General features: G+C 43.6%; 2 protein-coding genes across 4 annotated transcripts; one reads left to right on the plus strand and one right to left on the minus strand.

The window, feature by feature from the left end:
- Positions 1-285: 285 nt before the first annotated feature.
- Positions 286-6,531, plus strand: VSTM5 (V-set and transmembrane domain containing 5). Of its 2 annotated transcripts, none has more exons than XM_035542653.2 (4): positions 286-578; positions 3,875-4,204; positions 4,302-4,439; positions 6,029-6,531. In XM_035542653.2, the coding sequence occupies exons 1-4, from the start codon at positions 494-496 to the stop codon at positions 6,070-6,072; spliced, it is 597 nt and encodes a 198-aa protein (XP_035398546.1). In that variant the 5' UTR covers positions 286-493; the 3' UTR covers positions 6,073-6,531. The 2 variants fall into 2 exon arrangements, with proteins under 2 accessions (XP_035398546.1, XP_035398547.1); XM_035542654.2 differs by lacking the exon at positions 286-578 and adding an exon at positions 2,273-2,388.
- A 4,130-nt stretch (positions 6,532-10,661) lies between these two features.
- MED17 (mediator complex subunit 17) lies at positions 10,662-24,055 on the minus strand. 2 transcript variants are annotated; one of them, XM_035542655.2, is made up of 12 exons: positions 23,772-24,055; positions 23,444-23,610; positions 22,862-23,081; positions 18,387-18,523; positions 18,194-18,278; positions 16,950-17,102; positions 16,289-16,419; positions 15,089-15,273; positions 14,410-14,547; positions 13,290-13,407; positions 11,847-12,006; positions 10,662-11,044 (listed from the first exon to the last, which is right to left on the minus strand). In XM_035542655.2, the coding sequence occupies exons 1-12, from the start codon at positions 24,001-24,003 to the stop codon at positions 10,839-10,841; spliced, it is 1,932 nt and encodes a 643-aa protein (XP_035398548.1). In that variant the 5' UTR covers positions 24,004-24,055; the 3' UTR covers positions 10,662-10,838. The 2 variants fall into 2 exon arrangements, with proteins under 2 accessions (XP_035398548.1, XP_050564078.1); XM_050708121.1 differs by lacking the exon at positions 11,847-12,006.
- Between the last annotated feature and the right edge of the window lie 765 nt (positions 24,056-24,820).

Genomic DNA, 24,820 nt, shown 5'->3' on the forward strand with positions numbered 1-24,820 from the left:
GCTGTCTCCCTCCCTAAAGGTTTGGGATCATGGAGCACAGGGGTGTCCGTCGAGCCGCCCGAGGTGCCCCTCAGCACCCCGGAGCACGCCGCCCTCAGCACCCCGCTGCCGTGCCCTCACCGGGGGGCAGCACAGCCCCTCGTACCGGGTCTGAACCCGGAGGCAGCCCTCCCCGGCCAGCTCCTCGGGGCTCCCCAGGGACCAGCCGAGCTCCACGTCCCAGCCCCGCCGCCCTGCCCGGGGCCCGGCCCCGCCGCGGGCCCGGGGCCGCCCCTCAGCGCTCATTTCCTGGCGGCGGCGGCGGCCGGGCCCCGGAGCGGCTTCGTGTCCTCAAACCCGCCTCGGGGGGGAGCCGAGGGGAGGCCCCGGTGCCTGGGGAGGAAGAGGAGGGAGGGAGGAAGGCCGGGAAGGAGGGAGAGGCCCCGCGGCTTCTTCCCCCGGGCCGGGCTGGCCCGCCCCGAGGGGTCGATGCGAGCCCCCGGGCTGCTGGCTGATGAGACCTCCGCGGGGCTGCCGGAGGCGCGGAGTCGTCGTGGGCACCGTCACCCTCTGCCTGGCCGCCGGGTGGGCTCTGCAGAGTAAGTGCCCGGCCCCCGCTGCGCCCCCGGGCTCCCGTCCCCTTCCTTCATCCTCCTCCTCCTCTCATCCTCCTCCTCCTCCTCATCCTCCCTTCATCTTCCTCTCATCCCCCTCTGAACCTCCTTATCCTCCTCTCCTCCTCCTTCTCCTCCTCCTCTCTTCCTCCTCTTCATCCTCCTCTCCTCCTCTCCTTCTCCTCCTCCTCCTTTCATCCTCCTCCTCCTCCTTCTCTCCCCTGTTTCTGGCCTCCACTCTGGCTGCTCGGAAGATTTTTTGGGACCAGGACGAGCCCCCCAGCACCCACACAGAGGAATTAGGGTGGGCAGTGCTGCGGGTGGCTGTGGGTTTGGCCGCTGTGCGCTGCCTCCTTCCTCACCAAGGCAGCACACGAGCGGGACACCGCTGGGTGGATGTCCTGTCCACGGAGATCCTTCTCTGGGGACCAACAGCGCTTGACCCCAGAGCTCCACGTGAGCAGCACCGGCCTCATCGCCACCAGCACTCTTCCACCCAGCAAACCCGTCCGGTGCAGCTGCCAAAAGGTCTGGGACACAAAGCAGCACGTCCAGCTCGAGCTTCTGGCCGGACGAAGGGTTCGTGGTGCAGCGGTGTGCCAGCAAACAGGCGGCATCGCTACCCCCTTCACCTTGTCCTGCCTCGTGCGGCGCCGTAAGGGTCCGTAGGTGCAGCCAGCAGCGCCCAGCGGCGTTGCGCAGGATGCTGCAGGTGGGTGCGATGTTTGCTCTCGGGGCTGATGCGGCTCTGCTTAGCTCAGACCGGTTCAGGTGACCCAGGCAGACTGCGTGTTAAAAATGGGTTTCTGTGTTTAGGTACTGCGTTGCCATACTTGGCTTAGTGTGCTGGATGGAAACAGAACACATGCAAATAATTCAGTGGAGGAAATTTATTTATTTTTACCTTCACCTTGCAGTCTTATATCGAAAACAAAGTCATGCCTTTATCAAAGCATAAAAGAGCAGCTGTGGTGAGACACTCAGCTCCTGTCTGGTCAGAAACAGAGCAAAAGGCCTTTAACTGAACACACGGAACAGAAAACAATTGGAACAATTTGCAGTGATTACCAGAAGTTCCCGTCCGTTCTGTTTATCTAGCTGTCACAAATCCCTTTTTCACAGGTCTGGCAAGTCTCTCATGCAGGCAGGGTGAAACTGAGAGCACAGCTGAGCTGGAGGTGGAAAGCACGGTGTCCCTGCAGCGGCAGCGGGCAGCACGAGCACGACACAGTACCACGAAGGGAGAACCCCAGGGGTCTTATCCTGGAAAACGCCTACACCCCATCTGGTCAAAAAACAGAGAGGCTGGGGCTTTCTCCTGTGCTGGTCCCATAGATGAAGATCTAGGAATCAAACCAGCTTCCCCAGTTTCCCTGGCTTACTTTAGCCAGTAGCTTCTGAATCCTGTTAGAGGGATCCTAAACAGAGTGGAGTCAGCTTGAAATTCACTTAACCTCTCTCTTCCCCATTTGTGCTTGCTCAGGGGTATCACTGGCCCAGAGGGTTATCAATTTATTTTTTTTTAATTTTCTTTCCCTTGGAGATGTTTTTCTTTGCCTTTTTTAAGCATTCTTTCTCCTGAAGACCCCACACAGCCTCCAGGAGGCATTTCCCCATGGTCCTGCTTCGCCCACACCCTCATCACGGCTGAGGGACTCACCCTCTCGCCCCGCTGGGTTCGACATTTGCAGATCACCACTGCTCCTCAGCTCAGCAATAGTGCTCGGGATGTGCCTGCATCATGAGAGCAAGCTGGTGAGCTCCTCCAAGCTGAACCAGAAAAAGGCATTTGATGGTAGGGCTTACTCTGTGCTTTATCTGCCATCTGTCTGCTTTGATTGCTGTGGATAACAGGCTTTCAGCCTCTAGCCAAGTGTCTGAAATGGGCCACTAGTTCAAAAACTATGTACACCGATTGAAACTTGGATATTTGGTGTTCATCCAAATCTTCAGGCAGAAACCCCCCGCCGCGCAAGTAGAGCTATTGCAGTTATGCATTAAACTGAATGATCAGTTCAGTTTAGCTGTTATGAACAGCTCCATAATCACATTAGTGTGTATTGTGTTAGAATTCAATATTCTTTTGTATCCATTTTTGCCAAGAAATCCGTGTTTCCCATGAAACAAGGTACCTCTGACTGTATGCAATTTATCTGCACTGGCCAAGAGCTGGCTGCCTTGATGTAGCTGTTGTCTCAAACGTTGCTAACACTTTATTTCTGATTTAAAGTCTACTAGACCTCTCCAGCAGCCTACTATGTCCCTCTCATCCTGCAAACATAATGAAGTCCTTGCCAAGTCTTCACAAGTTTAAGCCTGTTCTTGCTTTTTGGAGATGATAATTAACTGGTATAGTGGGTTACCTTGACCATGGAAGTTAAGCTTTCCATTTAAATGCAGGATTTGAAAGGCAAGACAGTTACTGATGAACACAAAAGCCTTACTCTTGATCCATGGCATGAGGTAAATAAGCCAGGTTTTATACAATCTTATTTCTTCAAACTTCCTTGCCATTTTAGTGGGGGCTTTAGGCTGACTTGGCTCACCTAAGGTCCCCATAAACCGGAACGTTGTGATTGAAATCACAAATGCCATCTTTTTTTTCTTTTTTTGAGTAAGTACTCAACATTTAAGTTGTAAATACGTTCCTGTGAAGCCTATTGACTTTGGGGGACGTGAGGGAGATGGGAGGTGAGGACTGCTCGCAAAAAAACGGTTCATTTAACCTCTGAGGAGAGAGGTGGGTTGCAGGGACATGAGAAGAGACAGCAGCACAATGATAGGGAGTGCCTACAGCAGGGATCTTCAGCTTATTAAGCAAATGTGGCACTTATTTTTCCCATACATTTACACAGAGAATTTGATTGTTAAAAGGTATTAAAGATGAGATTTATGAAAGGAAGATGTGATTTCCATTCCTCCATTTGAGATACATTCAAAGATCATTTTTTTCAGAAAATGTTATGCTCCCTTCCCCAGAAGGACTCTTCCAAACCGTCTCCTCTTGGGTAGCAAAACACTGAAACACAAGCAATTACTTGTCCTGTAAGATAGACAAATTTCTCCTGGTTATAACCAAATAAAACATGTGTTTAGTCTTAAGTTAGACGTGTATGTTCCTTCCACAGTCAGTGGAGAGAGAGAGAAACTGCAGAGGATAATCTCTCCTCTTCTAAAACAGGTCACAGGGACAGGAAGATTTGCCCTGCAAGAGGTCCCATCCTGCCGAGGACACTCACTGCTGCATCACCTCCGCACTTATTGTCTCCTTTCTCTTTCAGCCCCTGGAGGAGTATCATTAACTGTCCCACAGCCCAACATCAACGCAACGGTGGCACAAAATATCCTCCTCTCGGTTGAATACTCTTGCAGAGGCGTCGCCACCGTTGAGTGGAAGCATGTGTCGAGCTGGGGCACCACCAAAATTGTGGAGTGGAAAAGTGGGAATTACGTTAACATATCCGCTGTCTACAAGGACAGAGTGACTATTTTTGAAAATGGCTCTATACAGCTTCTGAACGTGGGCATGAGAGATGCTGGCTACTATTTTGTCACTGTCACAGAGGAGCATGGAACCAACACCTACGGCGCCATCATAGTCAATGTTTATGGTATGAACTTCAGGGGAGTTCTCAGCTTTACCCTGTGTTTAAACATTGATCTGCTCATAAACGATTTTCTAATAATATATTTCTGTCTTCCCTGCAGAGATTATCTACGAAGATATACATTTTGTAGCGGTTCTCTTTGCATTTCTCGCTGCAGTATCTGCCATTTTGATCTGCTTCATGTGGCTGTGTAATAAATCCCTGCACCTATTCCAGAAGACGACACATAAGCTCTCAGGTATCTAAGAGTGCAGTCAAGGTACAGGGTTCTCAAATCTGAATTTTGAGCCAAAAATTCACTCACAGTTTGAGCTGTAAAGATGCTAAGCAGTGACAGAGAAACAAAATTGGATGGGCTCAGTTAAGTTATCCTGTTCAACCCTCTACTAACACAGGCAACAGAATAATAGATTGTTAGTTCAGAGAGATCCACGGGACATTTACCTTATACATTTTACATCAGAAACCTCAAAACACTTCCCAACCTCATTAACTGCCAAACTTAGGGAGAAAAGGCCAGAGCTGCAATAACCGCCCCCCATCACAGGACGTGAGCCAAAGCGCACCAGCAACACCTTCAGGTTCTGCTGCAGAAGGTTATCTCCAAGGGGAAGATACTCAAATGGCCCTTGGAGTGGTCCCCACCTCACTTCATGGAGGACCACACCACTCTTTTCACCTTCCAACACCCCCTAATCCATCCTCATGGCTGACCCAGTTGCAAACTTCAATGAACATTGACTAATATTAAAATCAGGCTCCTAACAAGAGCCGAAGGCACCAGCCACGGAAAGCAGAGTTGACAGATCAAGAGAACACATGAGGTGCACTGACAGGAGCTTTCACATATTAGAGAAGAAACTTTCCAGCCATAGCCGGGGATATACTGCCTAGGTAGCAAGAGAAGATGCCATGCTATGGGCACGGGCTCAAGCTCTAGGCAAATCCTTGGAACGGGTGGTTTCTTTTACCACTTCAAAACATTTCAGCCATTCACCTCCATTTTTTGTAAGTGCAGATCCATTTGTGGTCTCTTGCCCTGTAGGTAAAACATCTGTGTTTCTTTTTGAAGTGCTGCTTAAGCTGTTACATTTCAAGCAGCCAAAGTGTCAATATTTCACTAGGTCAACACAGATGCTCAGGAACCCTAAGCCTCCTGGTCCAGACATTATGTCAACTCTGCAAAACTTGATGTCAAAAGAGATCAATTTGGCTTACGCTGTCTCCTCCTTTCTGCTGCTCACCTATGACTCTAAGGGCTGCTGATGTTTTTTCAGTGCACACACAGCTCACGAGCTTCTGTAGCTACTGAAAATTTTCATATCATGCCAGAATACAGTCTTACTTGGATGAAACCTCTCCTTCCTTCAGTTAAAGCCAATGTTTCTATAGAGACAGAGTCTTACAAAGTCTGAATCCCATACATTATTTGGCAGGCTTTAGGAATACTGCAGTACTGGACACCTGCTCTGTCCTCATCCAGAACAGGATCCAACCAGGGACATAACTTCTGTCCTGAGCCCACCTTAGGACAGCCCTCCTTTTGGAAGTCATATAGAAAAGTATAATGGCCCTATTGACTTTGTTTTAGTTTTCATTGTGCCTTTAGTCTTGTACTTGACAAAACCAGAGTCACATTCAGCAGGGTGAGGGACTTATGCAAATATTTTGAAATGTCTTGTATTTAAAACCCAATTGTAGATGAGTAAGCTTGAGCTAATATTAAAAAGTTCAGAATGTCTCAGCTATTAACACAGAGTTGTTAATTTTGGAACGGGGACCTTCCCATCCATTTGCCAATCAATAATAATATCCTTTCATTTGCAGCAAGTACAACTGAAGAGATTGAACTGGAAACCATTGAATGTTAGCCAAGGACTGTCTCATAACAAAAATAACAATTCTACCTCAGGAGAAAGTATTGGCAAGGAAAGCAAGAAGAAACTTATAAGGTAAAGTGTCTGTGACTACTGTAGAAGCTGTTTGGCTTGCAAAGCTAATAGGACATGAAATGAGCTGCGTCTGATGGAGCTGTTTTGACCTGTGACATTTTCAGCTCTGCTAGTCATTGTCAAAGTAAAAGAGTACGCTTTCATGGCTGAGCACAAACACATTTTTGTGGCTAACTAATAAAATCTACAGCCTCTGCCACTCTTAAAAACAACCAACCAACTAGTATCAACCCATAAAGGAAATGATCATGCTCTTGAAGGACGCCTGCATTTTGGCTACGGCAAGTATCCTGCTATAGACCAACCAGCCATTAGGATCATTCAACGTAAATTTATTATGTCTAATTACAGTATTACATTAAAAAAAATTAACTGCAAGGATTGAATCCTGTTTATTGTGCATATGCTGCTACTTTCAGTCATAACGAATTTCCTGAAGGTCTGAACACAAACTGTAATTCTTCTCGAGACAAAACTGACTTTGAAATAACGCCAAGCTGGTCAAAGTTCTGCCACTTACATTTCCAATTGTTTGCATTGCCCAGGGATATTAACACACATTTTATTACATTGCTAGGAAAGGTTGTTAAATGGGGAACTGCACACAGGCACTGAAGCTGACGCTGTCTGTAACAATTAAAGTGGGCAGATAAAATAAGTATCACACCTGTGGCACGGCAGAAATATCGTACAGTTTCCTTGTGAAAGATGTCGAGCCCTTTGCAAACTGAGCCCACTGATGAACAGCCTATCTAGGAAGAAAAATTAAAACAACATTACTTTGAAGTTTAGTGTTTACAATTACAGTTCTGAAATCACTCGAGTTAAGAGAAGACACCTTTGTTTTCCTATTCTGTGGAAAACAAGAAGTAAGCTAGCTAGTGTTTGCATGAATCCACATGCTGCATTTGAATTCTCCACCTGCAGATCCTCTGTGTGGAATAACATTTGCTTTTGTGAGAGGCAAAGCACTAAACTGATGAATCTTCAAATTACCCCGTTTTGCTTTTGTAAAGCAGTGTGAAATAAACATTGAAAATGTAAGAGACTGCAGGCTAATCTCTGTCTACAGATGCCACATGGCTTCTTGAGCTTAACTGCTGCTACTGCCTCTCACACTTCAGCTCATTCTCCTACAACTTTTACAAGTCATGCTGACAGCTTCCCCTCCCTCTGCTCAAGGACTACTGTGCTCAGGTGCAGAGGTTAGACCCATAAAAACAAAGAATCTCTTGCCAAGTGCATAATAAAGCAGATAGGTGCTAAAAAAGCTTTTTCCAAAGCATCCTGAACACAATACTTTTGAGAAGTCAGCCCTGGATTGAACGGGCCATTTGTAGTATGAGGGGCCTGACATCCACTCATAAATTCACATGCTAGATTCAGCTAACTGCTCTTTCCTTCATCAAGGAGGAAAGAAACTAAAAATAAAATTAAATTAAAATCCCAGCTACAGCACAGTTTTGTAAAGGAACAATTTGTTCCAATTCTTCACGTTAAGTATGTATTTATTACCAGTCTTATGTATCTTTGAGTGAAGTAAGCATTGATTTCACAGAAGCTAGAAGTGTCTGCTTTAACTACCAAGCTTGCAGTACTCAGTAAGGTATCCATATAGCATATGGAATATACGTATTTTTTTCAGTTTATCTATTTCAGGTTATTATTTTTCAATCCCTAAATCTTAGAACTTGAAGTTATTCGCTAAGCTGAGCATATAGCAGGTGCATTGCCAGACTTGCTTAGAAAGTACAGTTAAGTGCAGCTTACATGGCAAACCATTATTATCTACTAACATTTACTTGAATAATGTAATTGTCAGCAAAATTGTCAGCAAAAAAGTCAGCAAACATATGCAGGCATAAATGACCTTTTGAATTCATTGCTCTAATCAGTGAGATTGCTCTCACTTCTAAACTACAATACTGGAAAGTTAGTGTAGAAGTAATAAGTGACCATTTAAAATCCTTACAATTTAGATGTGCTGTAACAGCAGTATGAAGTTTCTGACTAGTGTGGTTCTACCTCTCAGCTTGGCTAAAGATAAAGCAATTTCAGGCACCCATCCTTGGTTATTGATGCTGCTGCCACCAATCTCACTTTTAAGTAGTGATATCCTAGATGAACAAGAGGGATTCAAAAACTATTCAGTGATCCCATACAGCAGTTAGCGTATGCACTGCTTTGCTCCTTGACAATTCCTTGGTGGAAAAGTTTATCCAAAATATAGCATAATTAAAGGTAGTGTAACATAATTCAAATTCTGTGAAACTGGTATTTGTCAATATGCATTATCCATGTCAATAATATTTTATCTACAAAATGTGAGGCTGTTTGGAGCAGTCCCTTGCTACACAGGGAGTGGCTGAAGAATTTAGTTTTACTGCAAGCTTTTAAAAATGGAAGTTTAGAAATTAAATAGCAACTCTTATTCCATTCATAAACTGCATGCAAAACTGCAGCAAAAGCTAATACTTAGAACATTCCAAATGATCAAAGGAATTAAACCATTTTACATTTAAACTTTTTAATTAAAGAGATGTCCAAGTTCTTAAGATTGCTTTGGCAATCAAGTGTAAAGGTCTTAACCATCCATTAATGTCTCCATCTCATGCTTAAAGACATACTACCAAAAATTTCAAGACTGTCTCTGTTGTTAGAAGTCGTATCAGTCTGTTTTTTCATTGGTGTTGAATACACAGGGATTCCTAATTTGAAAAGACACTTTGAAGGTTTCAAATCATCTTGGAGGTTGTTTTTTAATAACAGCTAAGCTTGAAAGTCTAGAAGTGAAGATACTCAGCTGATGTGTAATGCTTACACTCCTGGAATAGGAGAAATGATCACCTTGCACGTTGTTTTTATTTTTTTCCCCTCCCAGAAGGAAACATATCCTGCAACCATAAGAACCTAATAGTTCCACAGTGATTATTTGGTCATGAAGTGCTTATTTGACAAAAAGACTACTGCTACATGCAGACTTGTCAGTTTAATTTATCTGTATACTTCACTGTTTTTACGTTTCATACACTCATCTTCTAATTTTGATTGCAAGATGTGTTGCATTGCTAAAACAGCCTCATTGCAACCAGATGCGTGACAAATGCATCCAGCTGTGAGCTGAAGGGAACAAGACCCCTCTCTGCCTGTAATCCTACAGCTTCTGCTAGCCAAGCAATATAGCAACAGGCATCTCAGGTGTTGCATAAGACTCGCTCATCTCAAGATCAAGACATATGTGCCATTTTCAACCATTTTTTTTCCATGAGTTATCAAAGAATTTATGAGAAAACCCTTTTCTCTCCCACAGTTCAGTTGCACAGAGGCGAATATTTCGATGAACTGCAGTAACAGTCTGTTCCACAATGTAAAATTCCAACGTAAGCACAGTGGCTGCTTTGGATACACGCTGAACAGGAGCTTGCCCCAAGCAGTTGCTTAACACACATTTCTAACAGCTATTCTATATTGCTCAAGAACATTACCAAAATAACTGCTGTCGCTACAGAAGTAAAATGGTTTAATTCAAGCATAGCCTATGTGCAGGAGTCCTCATATATATACGTACACCTCATAACACAATACGGATTTAAGTCTAAACCAGCTTATACAGACAGGTTTCAAAAAGACCTTTAGCAATTAATCATCACACAAAAGAGCTCTGTGCAACACCTTAGTAGAAGCTTCAAGAAGGCTACAATTACAACCAAAAAGAAAAGAAAAAAAACAAACATATTACCTCTTTGTTTTAGGACCTCAAAGAGCTGATCGCCATAAGAATAATATGAATAATATTATTTTTCTAGATGGCAGTTGATGCCAGGGCAGAGAGGGGTGAAAAAAAAAAAAAAAAAGCATGACTGTGGAGTTCCAAGGTCTACTGCATATGAGTTACCTGCTCTTCCTCTCTGTTCCTGCTCTATTCTCAAACATGAATTTACACCACCTCCCAAAAAAAAATCCACACAAGTTCAGTCAGGAGAATTTTACATGCAGATAAAGAGTTGTTCCTCTACATGCCTGCTTGCAACTTCTGTTGATTGCAAAGTAACATATACTGCATACACTCATCAGAAGCCATGGCTTTGTAGTGTTCTCAACCTAAATCACTGATGTATCTCTCAAAAAGAAATGAAACAGGCGACCCAGAGGCCACATCACTGTACAACTGATGTACACCATCAACCCCCAACCCAAAAACATCACACAGTGAAGACTGGTTACTTGAATTTTATTTTTTGTGCGTGTGTGTGTGATCTAGGTCACTAAAAGGCTTATTGATTGCACAACTTACTCAGAATTTTCCTCTTTCAGAAAGATTTACAAAAATCAGTTCAGAAAAAGTAGAGGCTGGGAAGAAAAGGGTATCACTTTGAGCAGGCACCTTTCATACAGCACAGGCCTACTGAATTTCATATTTTTAAACGAAAAAACATTAATTAGATATGTTAATCTGGGTAGAGCAATATGCAAAGGTACAGCTGAAAAGAACTTTTGAAAAAGTCATATTCTCTGTATCATTGAAAACAATTTATTATAAACACTACAATACACAGATCTGTACAGGAAATAAATTTTTGTTTTCTTGTATTGCCCCATAGGCTCCGTTTCCCTTTGTTGCGTGGGCAGCAAACTTTTGCAGCACAGCGCTGATTCCAAGCCCCCACGGACAGACTGATGGACTATTAGCATGGAGTTAGGGCTGCCATGAGGAGCTCCATTTTATACACAAAGTTACGCCCTTCCATTTTATTCCACTGGACTTCCTTGAAGGGCCCTCGAAGATGATTCCACTTGTTATCTTGCAGTACATCGCCTTTGGGGAGATCCTTGCACTGACTCCGTGGAAACTGAACCATAACTTTGCTGCCGCTTTCAGGACCGTTACGTACTGTGAAGAACAGAGATTTTATGAGTATTTTTATACTTTAGAAATTCCTCACGTTAAATATCCTTCCTCATGCACGCTATACGTTACTGCCTAGACAATTCCAAATATGCTGGAAAAAAACTACCTTTTTTTTTTAATAGAGTTTTTCCTCTTTGGATTTGCTTTCTCTGTTTTCCCACTTCTCTATTACTTCTGTTATGTTAGCACTGCATGCTCTTGGCTACACCAAATCAGGAAAACATTTGACCAAAACAAAACAGAAAAACAACAAAAAAACCCTCACACATGCATCTCTTTTCTGTAGAAGTGTCAAGACCACCACTTTTTTTTCCCCCTCTCTAGTTCTTATCTTTGATGTATTCTTCACCACTCCATTCAAAAAGGTATATTCTAAATCTCTTGAAATGCATCTATAAAAGTAAGGATTATAAAAGTAAGGATTTCTGTTGCTTTTAATCGCAAAACTCTGTGAGATCAGTGGTGTTCTCTTTGTGTGGATAAGGGATTTTTGACAATTTCCAGTCAGGTTTTGAGTATTTCCAAGGATGGGGACTCCACAACATATCTGGGCAACCTGTTTCAGGGCCTGACCACCCTCACAGTAAAAAAAAGACATTTATTATTATTAATATACTAATTCTGTTTAGGTGTCAATTCCATGTACAAGAGATTGTTTCTAGAATGTTTTGCTGTAAGTTGGCATCATTCTATAAATCCCAGAGACTGGCTTTAGAAAAAGACTTAAAAACCCTTTAGAACACATTTAAGAATTTTGTATACATTTGGAATAGGAAAATATTACCTGAAATGGCGTAGTCGCCATTTGGTGATGCTACAGTTATTGCTGATGCATTGCCAATACTCTCCACGGGCCCCAGACCAACATGGTTACTGAAACTCAGCACGTGCCATCCCATAACTTTTGCAAGCTGCTGAACCGCATGTACTTGGTGCTGTGACATCTGAGAGATAACAAGTTCATCTTCTCATCAATATTTGCACGCCACAGGACTAACTGAATACTGGTTTTACCAAGCTTTTTCTTCTGCTGCTGGACAGTAGCTATTTATAAAAGCGACTTTTATCTTATGTTCTCAAGTTTTGGAGGAACTTTTTTTAATATGCTATGTAAGTCTAACTTGAAGAAAGCACTACTGATAATGTCCTTTGCAGACAGAGACCACTGTATTAAGTACACTCTGCAGATGAATTTTTCATAGGTATATGGGCTTATATGCTTTTTTTTTTTTTTTTTTTTTAAGTATTGCTTTCAATTAACACCTAACTAAAGTGTTATGAACAGGATATTGAAATATTTTTTCTTGGTCAGGAGATGAGACCTCTGCTCTAAAATAACTAAAATATCTGTGCAAATAAGTATTATGGCAAACTCAAATAAATAAGAGCTGAGGTTCTTGGGCACGATTATCTCCATTAGTGTTCAAGTGCTTTAAGCATTGAGCTTTAACAACTTAGAAGGATTGGAAACTTAAGTTTTTCCGTATGAAAATTTAGTGCTCATTCCAAGGAAGAGCCTAGCACTGTTAGCAGTTCTCTGAAAAAGCCTGAAAACACTTGATCAAAAAGAGATACCGTCAGCAGAACCTGTTTCAACTTGTTTTCTTTTGTGTCGCGGAGTTTCATGTAACTGCAACAGGCCAACCATTGTTATTAAAGGCCTGTATTTTGGCTATTTATAATGCATATTAGCGAGACTGCCACTTCTGAACAAAACCAGCAGCTTGCTCCACACAATTAAGAAACCACGGTTCAAATATCAGCTGATTTAGTAATGGCTGCTGCAAAGCAAACATGAACAAGACAGTGCTGAAATGACAGTAATTGTGGACTCATTAAAATCTCTACTCTAAATTGGATTTGGTTAGAGCAAGCTTCATATATTGAATACCTTATAGTCTGCTATGACTCTTGCTTGCTTGTTCTGAAGTCAGCAAAAATCTTAGCGCACTGATAGTGAGTAGCATAAACAAATGCATTTCATTGGGAGTGTTAAAACATTACTGCTGGTGACCTTTGTAAAAACTGGCATCCTATTTAATATCAGTTGCTAAAGTCACTACGCAAACATACTTTTTTTTTTTTAAAAGTCATCCACCTTCCTATTTGCAATACCTTTATTTCAAGTTTTCTAATACTTTTTTTTACAAAGATAAATGTGGGATTTTCACTTCTCCTCTTCCCCAACACGCTACTAGAAATAGAAGAATAACGTATACAACTCTACCTGAGATAAAAGGAAATCCTGCAGTTCTTGCTCCTGATGGGACAAGGTAATAACTCTTCCATCTCTGTGCACTACTCTGATTTGCTCAACTCCAATGTTCAGTTGTAGTTGGATAGATCTTTGAAGACAAGATGCACGTTTATTCAAAATGTATTACAATACTTCTGAAAACAGGAAGCTTGCTCTAGAACACAGAATCCCTCCTCTTAATTTATAAGAACTCTAACGTGAGGACGGTGCAGAGCCCATAGAATACAACAGCAACTCAAAATATCTCAATTTCATCATTCACCTCAACACCTCCCTCTATACTGCAGGGCATGGCGTGCTCCCAGAGCCAGTCCACTGCTTGTTCAGGTCAAGGAACCTCCTGAGGTGCCTCACAGCTCCCTCCCAAGCTTCCTTCCAGAGGTGCATGGGAAAATGATGGTTACTGTTCTACCTAAGTCTTGAGCAGCAGGTGTCTCTGGAACCGTGACTGCAAATTGTACCAGTGACCACAACCTGCTCCGCGGCGTGGAAGCAGCCAGAAAGGACTGCTCAAAATGGGAAAATGGTGCTAAAGCAACTAGTCCATCCACTTGTCCATGTAGTTAATTTGCTGCTGGTCAGCATGTAGACATTCGTTTCTGGAACATGATGTCTCATATTTCAATGAGAATGTAATAACAGCATAAATTGCATGAGCTTCACACTTCAGCTCCTATGTAACCAAGCTAGGACTGAGCAGCAACCAGCTCTCCATGACCAAACTGGAAGTTTAGAATCCAGCACATACAGAAATACTTCATACTCAGCTATCTCCATCTGAACTAAATCCTCCTCAATGACCACTTTGTTTCAATTCCTCCCTTGAAAGAAACTCTGCTTAATAAGTTAACAATTTACTAAGTTTCTTCATTAAATGCATTGTAAAGTGGGTGAGAGCTTTCTTACGGTGGTTGCTCCTCCCCCATCACTCAGAAAAATAAATTACTTCTATACAAAAAACTGTTTTCTAGTTTTCTGTCTTAAGACAAATTCTGTTTTCTGCCTTAAACCTGTAAAGCAGAACTTGAATACTCTCTGCCATTGCAGCATCAATGTACAACTAGAAAGATTCAGGCATTTTCATACTTACTTGCATATCTGTTCATATCCTTGAGAAGTTATTAGAACTTTAACACTGGATTCATAAACATCATTTATGTTTGACCAGTGTGCCTGAATCTGAGGATCCTCAATACGGCTAGCCAGACTGTCAATGGTTCGAGCAGTTCTAGAAGAGAAAGACACATTCCACCCAAAATAACCTTGCCAGTTCTTGTGTTTTTTTTTGTTTGTTTGTTTGTTTTTTTTAAAAAAAGGAAATGAGTAGGTTATGAGTTTGATTTTCTTTGTGCCACACAAAAAGCTTGCCAGAGCCATGCAGATGAAAGTTGTATTTCAGCACCATTCAGGCGCAAATGAAGCACACTTGTTTACGCAATTTCACATGTATTCTGCAGAAATACTGAAGTGGTATTACTCAGTATCAGCTACTGCACAGCAAAGAATACTAAAAAAGATTTATGCAGTATAAGGAAAGTAGAGACAACTATCAGCAGCCTACATTACAGCTGCCACAGATCTCAGAAATCTGATTTTTTTTTTTAAACTAGTTAAGTGTTGTTTACTCATACTTGATATGTTATTTGTTCTTAGCACTTCAAAATAAAGAATCAAGAAGTAGCTAGTTTTAAGAACACTGAAAAAAGATCAATTGTGTTTTACACAGATATACTTTATCACAACTTTAACAAGAATAGCCTGTGACGTACCTGCGTCTCAGAAAGATGTGTTTTGCCTGCTTTATTATCTTCTCCAGAAGTCCTTCGTTTGACTGTAAAGCACTGATTTCATTTTTATCAAAAGCCTGTGGTCCTGCTAGTCTCATTCTCTTATGGCCAAAAGGTGCACTAGCTGGATGTGGCATCACTGTTGAGCTCAGGGTTTGCTTGTGACACTGCGAACAAACAACAGCTGTTGTAAGAGAAAGTGCAACTGCAAGAAGCAGTATGTATACTACAACATTCTGTTTCACACTGAGTCTTAGAAGTGTACATACTTTCACAAAGTGTACCTTTTCTGACTTCATAAGCTTGACAGCGGTTTATATAAAAACAGCTTTCTAATCACACTTTGCCTCCCTGTTTAGGCACGTCTTTCAAACCTTGATGAAAGGAGAAACTGATTTAAAACAAAAAAGTTACCAGCTAAGAAAAATTTGGTAGTATAGCAGTAGCTCCCACTAACAAGTCTGCAGTCTAAAACTAAAGGAAGCATTTTAGAGATGAAAACTGAGGTACAAAAATTTTAAAGTCATGAAACAAAATTCACAACAAAGCTGGGCACTAAGCCAAAGCTTCAAGTACCTTAGCTCAGTGTTTAAAAACACCAGACTGTTCCGCATGCTTTCATCTCTTGTGGAGCCATGCTCTAAGGATATGAACACTCTCAGGAACATGGTTTCATGTCCGCTCAGATACCTGCGATTTGTCTGATTTGTTCAGGAGGGGAACACATCTCAACCTCCTACCCCAGGTCCTTCCACTTGATTACATGAGAATCTAAAACACTGAAGCAAGCAGTGGACCTCAAACAAAGCAAAGTTACTATAGTAATTGATTCTTCTTTCCTAACGGAAGTACGGTCAGAACCAATGCTCAATTCCAGTACTTGACAAACACTCAGACTCAAAGGAAGAAGGGAGACTGAGGAGCTGTACTGAAAAGACCTCGCACAGCTTTTCTGAAGCAAGCAGCAAGGCCTAAGGTTAAGTCCAGAACTAGTGTTCCAAGAAAGCGTAACTGCAACTCCCTCATCACCCACGCGTACCAGAACTGAACTGCAGGCTGCCTCACACAAACGGATAGGAGTTTACTGGCCTCTAGTGGCTTTCCGTTGTACTACGTGCGAGCCTGAACAAAAGCCAAAAAAAAAAACCCAAACTCTTCAATACTTGACCATAAACACATTACCTCTCTGATAAGTTGATGCAAATTATGTTCCAGAACATAGAGGTGATCCTCTGGATTCTGTTTTTCGGCAGCAGACTTTTGTGATTTTTTGTCATTGGAAGAGTGACACAGAGAAATAGACAACTGCAAACCTGTGCAAGCAGATTAAAAAAAAAAAGCAGATAAAAAATTAAGGATACTAAAAGTTCTCAAGCCTGCTGCTAAGAACTTCTTATTCTTCACCAACCAACATTCACCATCTTTTTCTTAAAAAAAGGTTCAAGCAATACAGAAACATTCCCCATAAGATATAATTAGTTGTATACCCCTTTCTAATCTTAGTTCTTCTGAAAACCCATTAGCTAAGGTCTTAAGTTTCACCTGCAAGAAATCCAGGAGCAATGACACGCACAGCTCCAAACTGCTATGTACACATATCGTTATAGTTGACAACGTTAAATACTACTGACAAAATAACAAATCAGAAACAAATCATAATCCATACAATAAAATATTGGTAAATTACAAACTAAAATGTATTAGTTCGGTCTTACTATAATTAGAAAGCAAAATTCTGGGAAACTCTTTTTCAAATTCTTTGAGGAGCAAGATTAACACACTGTTCTTTTTTTTAAGTCACATCAAACAGAATTTCAGACCGTATTTAAGCAAATAATCCTACCTGGGAAAGGCTGGGAGATGATCTGGTTTTTCACAACAATGTGAGGAATTTGTGATTTAATTTGAACAGCTTCTCGTGACAGCTGGGCAAAGATTTCTTTACATAAGAGAACGTTCTGTGCAGTCTCCAATTTTGTCTGCCAGTGTGGAGAACCTTAAAAATATGAATTAATGTTTTCAGAAGAGTAAATAGAAGTTACCTTTTATTTTTTTTTCCCTCCAGGTATCAGATATTCTGCGGTAGCTGTGAGACATGGCCTGAATGCAATCGCTATAGCAGCAAGGCAGTTAGGATCTTCTATCCAAACTGAGTATTTTCCAAAGTTTTATCTGTTAAGCAAGCACTTTTAGATAACACTACTGAATTTTACTTTGTTTTATATGTATATTGAACGTATATATGTACGTATACACATATATGTATATTGTAAATTGCTAGTCCCTTCTGTAACTGCCATTATATTCCCAGATCTTTCATGAATTCTGCTCGTGAACCTCAGTTTCTTAAGTTGCCATTTACTTCTAAAGAAGCTTCTGGCTTTATTTAACTCGCTCTGCAACAAACCAACAAAATAATTTTAAATATGTGCTTTCAAATGATTTATAGGCCCAAAATTCTTGGAAGATTCTGGTCTATACTGTAGCCTGAATGCTGTGTGAAATAGACATGATGCTCTATTACGTAGATATGTTCAAAGCAACACACAGACCACTGTGAAGTAAAACCCTGCCAGAAACAAGTTCTTTCTTTATCCTAAACAACTGAGTTTATAATCCCAACGGTTTACAGCTACAGATACTGGCGTGTATCAAATTAACCAAGGTGCTGCCAGGTGAGCTGTCAGTAGTTAAGACATGCTGCCCAGCACCTTTCAGATTCAGAGAAAATATATGAGTCACAGCAACAAACGATGCATTTGGGGCAAAATTAAGAGCGAGCAGTCCTTCAGTTCAGTTGAGATAAATGGGCTGTAAGTGGCTGAACCACGGTATCTTGATGTACTTTCAGTTACATGCTCAAGGCACTCCAGTATACTTAAATACAAATCTAGGGATTTTATTTCATAAACTGCGTGAACACATATAAAACATGGAAGGAGTACACTTTGAAAATGTCCTGTTTCCAAAGCCCAAGCAGAAAATTTCAGTTTAAGTTAGAATATTTTCGTTCACTCTTCTTTCAAGCTCTGTGCAAGAATTTTCCAGTTTCTTGATAACGTGCTAGAAAACAACATATAACTATACCTGGTTTTGATTTTGGCATGGGTCTTTTAAAGAGATTGACTGTCCCAAGGTCACCAATGTCTGGAGCTTGTTTCTGAATAGAAACCTATGAGGGGATGAAAAAGAAAAGGTTTTTTTTTTTAATGCTTGTTCTTTGTTGCAAAGGTACAATAAATGTAAAACCCATGCTAAATTACTAAAGATATTGGCAAACCTTTATATAGGCTGATCCCTCTAAATCACTTGGAATTTGAACATCCAAAGGACAGTAATCCTCAGGTATCTTTTTATCCAGGTCAATATCAGTGTTCTTGATCACCTCAAATGTGCCATGATGAAGAAAAAGGGAACCTAATCACGGAAGAACAGAGACATGCATATTAGAAACATGGAATCATCCAGGTTGGAAAAGACCTTCAGCATCACCAAGTCCAACCATCACCCTGACCTACTGAGTGCCACCACTAAACCACGTCCCTTAGTGCCACGTCCACATGTCTCTTAAATACCTCCAAGGACTGAACTCCACTTCCCTGGGCAGCCCGTTCCAATGTGAAGGGACCAACACCCTTCTTTTCTGCAACCTCCTTTCAGGCAGTTGTAGAGACTGATGAGGTCTCCCCTCAGCCTCCACTTCTCCAGACCAAACACCCCCAGCTCCCTCAGCCGCTCCTCAGAACCCTTGGTTCCTTGGCCCTTCACCAGCTTTGTTGCTTTTCTCTGCACACACAGGAGCAATTCAACGTCCTTCTTGTGGTGAGGGGCCCAAACCTGAACACAGTACTCGAGGTGCGGCCTCAACAGCGCCAAGTACAACAGGACAATCACCTCCCCAGTCCTGCTGGCCACACTAGTTGTGATACAAGCCAGGATGCCGTTGGCTTTCTTGCACACCTGACACACCGCTGGCTCGTGTTCAACCGGCTGTCGACCAGCACAGCCAAGCCCTTTTTCTGCCAGGCAGCTTTCCAGCCTCTCTTCCCCAAGCCCATACCGCTGCACGGGGTTGTGGTGCCCCAGGAGCAGCACCCAGCACTTACCTTGTTGCATGTCACACAACTGGCCTCAGCCCATCGATCCACCTATCCCAATCCCTCTGCACAGCCTTCCTACCCTCGATTAGATCAACGCTCCCACCTAAACTGGCATCATCTGCAAATTTCCTGAGGGAACATTTGATGCCCTCATCCAGATCTACATTAAAATGCTAAACAAACCTGGCTCCGACACTGAGCCCTGGGGAATGCCACTGGTGACCAGCCACCAACAGGACTAAACTCCATTCATTACGGCTCCTTGAGTCTGGCCATCCAGCCAACAAACCATACACCTGTCCAAGCCATGAGCAGACAGGGAAATACCATGGGAAAGTGTCAAACACTTTACTAAAACTGAGGTAAAGGACATCCACAGCCTTTCCCTCATCTACTAAGCAGATCATCTTGTCATAGAAGGAGATCAGGTTAGTCAGGCAGCACGTGCCCTTCATAAACCCACGCTGGCTGCTTGTGATCACTCAGTTGTCCATTATGTGCCGCAAAATGACATTCAAGATAAGATCACAGCGATGTGATCTTGAATTTCATTTGAACATGATCTTGATGTGATTCAGATTCACTGTGACGTGAATCATCACAGATGATTCAGCTCCACAGCCTTCCCTGTGTCCAAGGTCAGCCTGTCATTCCCTGGATCCTCCTTCCTGCCCTTCTGATAGATTGAAGTCATTTTTGCTGAACTCCAGTCAACTGGGCCCTCCCTGGTTAGCCGGGACTGCTGGCAGGTTACTGAAAGCTGCTTGGTGAGCACTTCTGCCAGCTCCTCCTTGGATGATCCCAGCTGGACCATCAACTTGTGAACATTCACAACATGGAGGAAGTCTCTTGCAGTTTCCCACTGGGTTACAGAGGCTTCGTCTCGCTCCCTGTCACCATCTCCCAGCTCAGGGGGCTGGGCACCCTGACAACAATTGGCCTTACCAACAAAGACAGAGGCAAAAAAGGCTTTAAGTCTCTCAGCCTTATCCTTTCGCCACTAAGTTTCCCCTCGTATCCAATAAAGGATGGAGATTCTCCTTAATCCTCCTTTTGCTGTTGATGTATTTATAAATGAGTATTTTTGATTGCCTTTTGAGTTCCAGTTGGGCTTTGGCCTTCCTGTTTTTCTCCCTGCACAACCTGACAACAGCTCTAGAGCCCTCCCCATTTGCCTGCCCCTTCTTCCACAGCTGACAAGCTTTTTTCTTCTGAAGTTCCACAAGAAACTCTCCGTTTATCCAGACTTATCTTCTCCTTCACCTACTTCAGTTTTGGTACATTAGGATGGCCTGCTTCTGGGCCTTTATGATTTCATTTTCCAAGGCCCAGCCTTCCTGGACTCCTTTACCCTTATGAGCCACCTCCCCCAAAGGGCCGTCAACTAGGCCTCTAAATAGGCCCAAGTCTCCCCTCTAGAAATCCACGCAGCAGTTCTGCTAACCACCTTCCTTCCTTCACCAAGAACCAAAAACTCTTCATTTTGCAATTGCTGTGATCTCCACCAAGAATCAAAACCTCATCGTTCTGCGACTGCTGTGCCCTAGACAGCCTCCAACCGTCACATCACCCGCAAGTCCTTCCCTGGTTGCAAACAGCAGGTCAAGTGGGGCACCTTCCCTAGCTAGCTCCCTCACCATTTGTGTCAAGAAGTTATCCTCCATACGCTCCAGGAATTTCCTAGACTGTTTCTTCCCTGCTGTACTTTATTTGCGGCAGACATCTGGGAAGATGAAGTCTCCCATGAGGGCGAGGGCTAGCAATCGTGAGACCTCTCCTAGTTGCTTGCAGAGTATTCTGTCTCGTCAGCCTGGTTGGGTGGTCTACAACAGACCCCCACCACGATATCTGCCTTACTGGCCTTTCTCTTCACTCTCACCCAGACTTATCTCCACTGCCCAGCTCCACGCAGTCAAGGCACTCCCTAATGTACAGAGCTAACCCACTTCTTCTGCCCTGCCTCGCTCTCCTGTACAGCCTGTAACCATCTGTTGTGGTTTAGGCCGGCTGGCAGTCAAACACCACACAGCCGTTCGCTCACCCTCCCCACTCCCTCTCCGGGATGGGGGAGAGAAATGGGAAAGTGAAGCCTGTGAGTTGAGATAAGGACAGTTTATTAAGACAGGGAAAATAATAACAATAATAATAATAATAATAATAGTATTAATAGTAATAATGTGTACGAAATAAGCGATGCACAATGCAATTGCTCACCACCCGTTGACCGATGCCCAGCCTATCCCCGAGCAGCCGCCCCCCCACCCCGGCTAGCCACCCCTATATATTGTTCAGCATGACGTCAGATGGTATGGAATACCCCTTTGGCCAGTTTGGGTCAGCTGTCCTGGGTCTGTCCCCTCCCAGCTCCTGCTGCACCCCCAGCCTGCTCGCTAGCAGGACAGAGCGAGAAGCTGAAAAGTCCTTGGCTTGGTGTAAGCATTGCTCTACAACAATTAAAACATCAGCATGTTATCAGCGCTCTTCTCATCCTAATCCAAAACATAGCACCCTGCCAGCTACTAGGAGGAAAATTAACTCTGTCCTACCTGAAACCAGGACACCATCTCTAACACCACACATGTTGTCCCACCACATCTCTCTGAGGCCAACGATGTGTCAGCCCTGAGTCTATATAGCATCTCCTGCAAACAAGGAAGCCCAAACCTCTGTTTCACAATACATCTTTCCGAGACTCTAGAGCTCCACAGTTCACACTTGAATCAAATTTCTTAATGAAATCTTTGAAAATAGAGGTACTTTAGAAAGCTCATTCCAGCACAGCAGCGTCTCAGTCCTCAAGTGGGTGATATCTAATATTCTACAATAAGATAGCAAGTAAAGGTGCAACACCTGCTATAAAGCAATGTTGCTTATGTTTGTCCTGCAGTTTAAAAGCTATGACTGGGTTCGGTCTGTAAAAAGCAACCATACAGCCAGCCATTCGGGTGAGACCGATAGAGACAGATGTTCACATTTGCAACCCTGTTACATCCAGGGAACATTTCATCTTCTTTAAGATAAATCATGAAGAAGAGTCACACACACAGCTTCTTCATTAACAGAAGATGAATAGCCCTAAGTTTCTTTCTTCTCCTTCACTGACTACATCAGGTGCCCAATACAACCAGCTCAGATGCCTGCTTTATATTTACAAATTGTATTTATTCTGCATTCACTCCTTCATTCCAGCTCTAGACTCTGGGTTCGTTAACCCCTCTTACTGAAAGTCATGTAATAATGCATATTCTCAGCATCAGTTCTCAGAAGTTACAACGGAAATAATGAATCAGTGTTCAGAGAAAAATACAAGATACTCCTCAATGTTTTAAAATGCTTCACGGACCAAATGTAGACAAAAGCCAAAGAGTTACAGCATCTACTTGTCAACTGATCAACCTTACTGCCAATACAGAATTGTTCTACAAAGCAATCTTTACTAAAAGTCAGCCAGCCTTTAAGGTCACTTACCTAAGGATGTTTTCCCTGATAATAAATCAAGTTTCCTCCTTTTGTAATTTTGTCACATAATTATCTGTTATTAACTGTTATTCATTATTAAAGATATCCCCTATATTTTTCCAGTTTAAAAATACTTTGTAAAATATAAGTTTCCATTCTTGGTAATAATAAAATAAATAAAAAATCTACTGTATACCTGCACTTCTGTAGCTCAGATCACCAAGAATTTTGTCGCCCACTTTTCTCAGCTTCCAGTGTTGTCTCAGTCTCAACAGTTCAGAGTTGAAGTCTCTTTGTCGCTTATTTTCCTGGTTTTCTGCCACTGATTTGGATAATCTTTCTGCTCCTTTCAGCAGGATTTGAGCTGCTCCAGCTAATGACTTCTTTTTGGAAATCAACTGTAGGAACTGAGGATTCTAAAAGGAAAAAAAAAAAAAAAAGTTGTATTTTAAGTCACCTGAAATTATTATTAGTAAAAACTAACTGCCAGCAACTGATAAGCAGCTTTTGCTGTATGTTGAGTAGCTGATTTAGAATCACTTTCACATCAGTATTGAACATGCACAAGAAGCACTGTGACTTACAGCCCTGACAAAGAGGCCTTTGAAATCAGCCTCGCCTCCCATTCTCGGCCTTCCCACTCACCCGTACAGCACTAAACCAGGACATGATGTGGAATGCTCTACTACATTTTGCACGTAACACACATGAAAAAGCCTCGGTGAAATAAAGTCTTCGGTATCGACTCATATGAACTACACAAGGCGCTGCAACGTACCTGTTTGGGAGGAGGGGGATCCTGCACGACTGGATCGAGGGTCATGAACTTCTTATCCTTGACGATGCTGAGGACATCGTAGAGCACGCACATCTCCGTCAGGGCGCTTCTCAGGTTGTTCCTCACCGAGTCCCAAGGCCAGAGGGACGGCTGGAACTTCACCAACCCTAAAAACGAAAGCAAGGCTTGTAAGATACAAAGGCGCAAGCCTCCCTGTTAGCGCATTCCACGAATCACAGCAAAACAAGGCGGGACCCGGATCTTTTCGCCCCTCTCCCACCGCAATTCGGTGGCGGCCACCCGACGGCGGGGACCGGCCGCCCCTCACCTTCCTCATCCTCCGCCTCGCCCGGCTCGGCCCAGGCGCGGCCCGCGGAGCCCGGCTCGTCCTCCTCGGAGCCGGAGCCCTGGCTGAAGTCGATGCGCTGCGCCAGGCGGGCCAGGTTCTGCGACATGGAGAGGGGCTGCAGGTAGGTCTCGCTGCCATCCAGCCCCACCTCCTGCACCTGCTTCTCGCACGCCGACTCGATGCTGATGCGCACGGCCGGCACGCCCGCCATCTTGGAGGCCTCCCCCCTCCGCCTCCTCCTCTGCCGCCGGGCGGAGCCGAAACCGCGCTCGGGAGGGGAAGGGAGGGGAGGGGCGCGCCGGGAGGGACCGCCCTTCCCCCTTCGTGAGGGGAGGGGAGCGCTGGTGCCCCTCATAAAGTCTTTGGGGTCGGAAAAGCCCCCAAAATCATCCGGTCCAACCGTCCCCCTACCAGCAATGTCACCCACTAAACCATGTCCCTAAGCACCACGTCCAACCTTTCCTTGAACACCCCCAGGGACAGTGACCCCACCACCTGCCTGGGCAACCCGTCCCAACGCCTGACTGCTCTTTCTGAGAAGAAATGTCTCCTCATTTCCAACCTGAACCTCCCCTGGCACAACTTGAGGCCATCCCCTCTGGTCCTATCACTAGTTACCTGTGAGAAGAGGCCGACCCCCAGCTCCCCACAGCTTCCTTTCAGGTAGCTGTAGAGAGCAATGAGGTCTCCCCTGAGCCTCCTCTTCTCCAGACTAAACAACCCCAGTTCCCTCAGCTGCTCCTCACAGGACTTGTGCTCCAGGCCCTTCTCCAGCTTTGTAGCCATTCTCTGGACATGCTCCAGGGCCTCAGTGTCCTTCTTGTGGTGAGGGGCCCAAAACTGAACACCGCACTCGAGGTTCAGCCTCACCAGAGCAAAGTACAGGGGGACGATCACCTCCCTGGTCCTGCTGCCTACACTACTCCTGATCCAAGGCAGGATGCCGTTGGCCTTCTTGGCCACCTAGGCACGCTGCCAGCTCATGTTCAGGCGAGCATCAACCTGCATCCCCAGATCCTTTTCCTCTG

Source organism: Cygnus atratus, chromosome 1 (assembly GCF_013377495.2).
Source record: "Cygnus atratus isolate AKBS03 ecotype Queensland, Australia chromosome 1, CAtr_DNAZoo_HiC_assembly, whole genome shotgun sequence".
In the NCBI taxonomy this organism is placed as follows: Eukaryota; Metazoa; Chordata; class Aves; order Anseriformes; family Anatidae; genus Cygnus; species Cygnus atratus.

What these genes read in the sequence shown, in the direction of transcription:
- VSTM5 (XM_035542653.2), top strand. Translation starts at nt 494, where the DNA reads ATGAGACCTCCGCGGGGCTGCCGGAGGCGCGGAGTCGTCGTGGGCACC. An exon ending in CATCATAGTCAATGTTTATG is followed by an intron (nt 4,205 to 4,301) that starts GTATGAACTTCA and finishes TCTTCCCTGCAG; the next exon opens with AGATTATCTACGAAGATATA. An exon ending in GACGACACATAAGCTCTCAG is followed by an intron (nt 4,440 to 6,028) that starts GTATCTAAGAGT and finishes TTTCATTTGCAG; the next exon opens with CAAGTACAACTGAAGAGATT.
- MED17 (XM_035542655.2), bottom strand. Translation starts at nt 24,003, where the DNA reads ATGGCGGGCGTGCCGGCCGTGCGCATCAGCATCGAGTCGGCGTGCGAG. An exon ending in CATCTCCCAGCCTTTCCCAG is followed by an intron (nt 16,420 to 16,949) that starts GTAGGATTATTT and finishes CTGCTTGCACAG; the next exon opens with GTTTGCAGTTGTCTATTTCT. An exon ending in AGGATTTCCTTTTATCTCAG is followed by an intron (nt 12,007 to 13,289) that starts GTAGAGTTGTAT and finishes GTTATCTCTCAG; the next exon opens with ATGTCACAGCACCAAGTACA.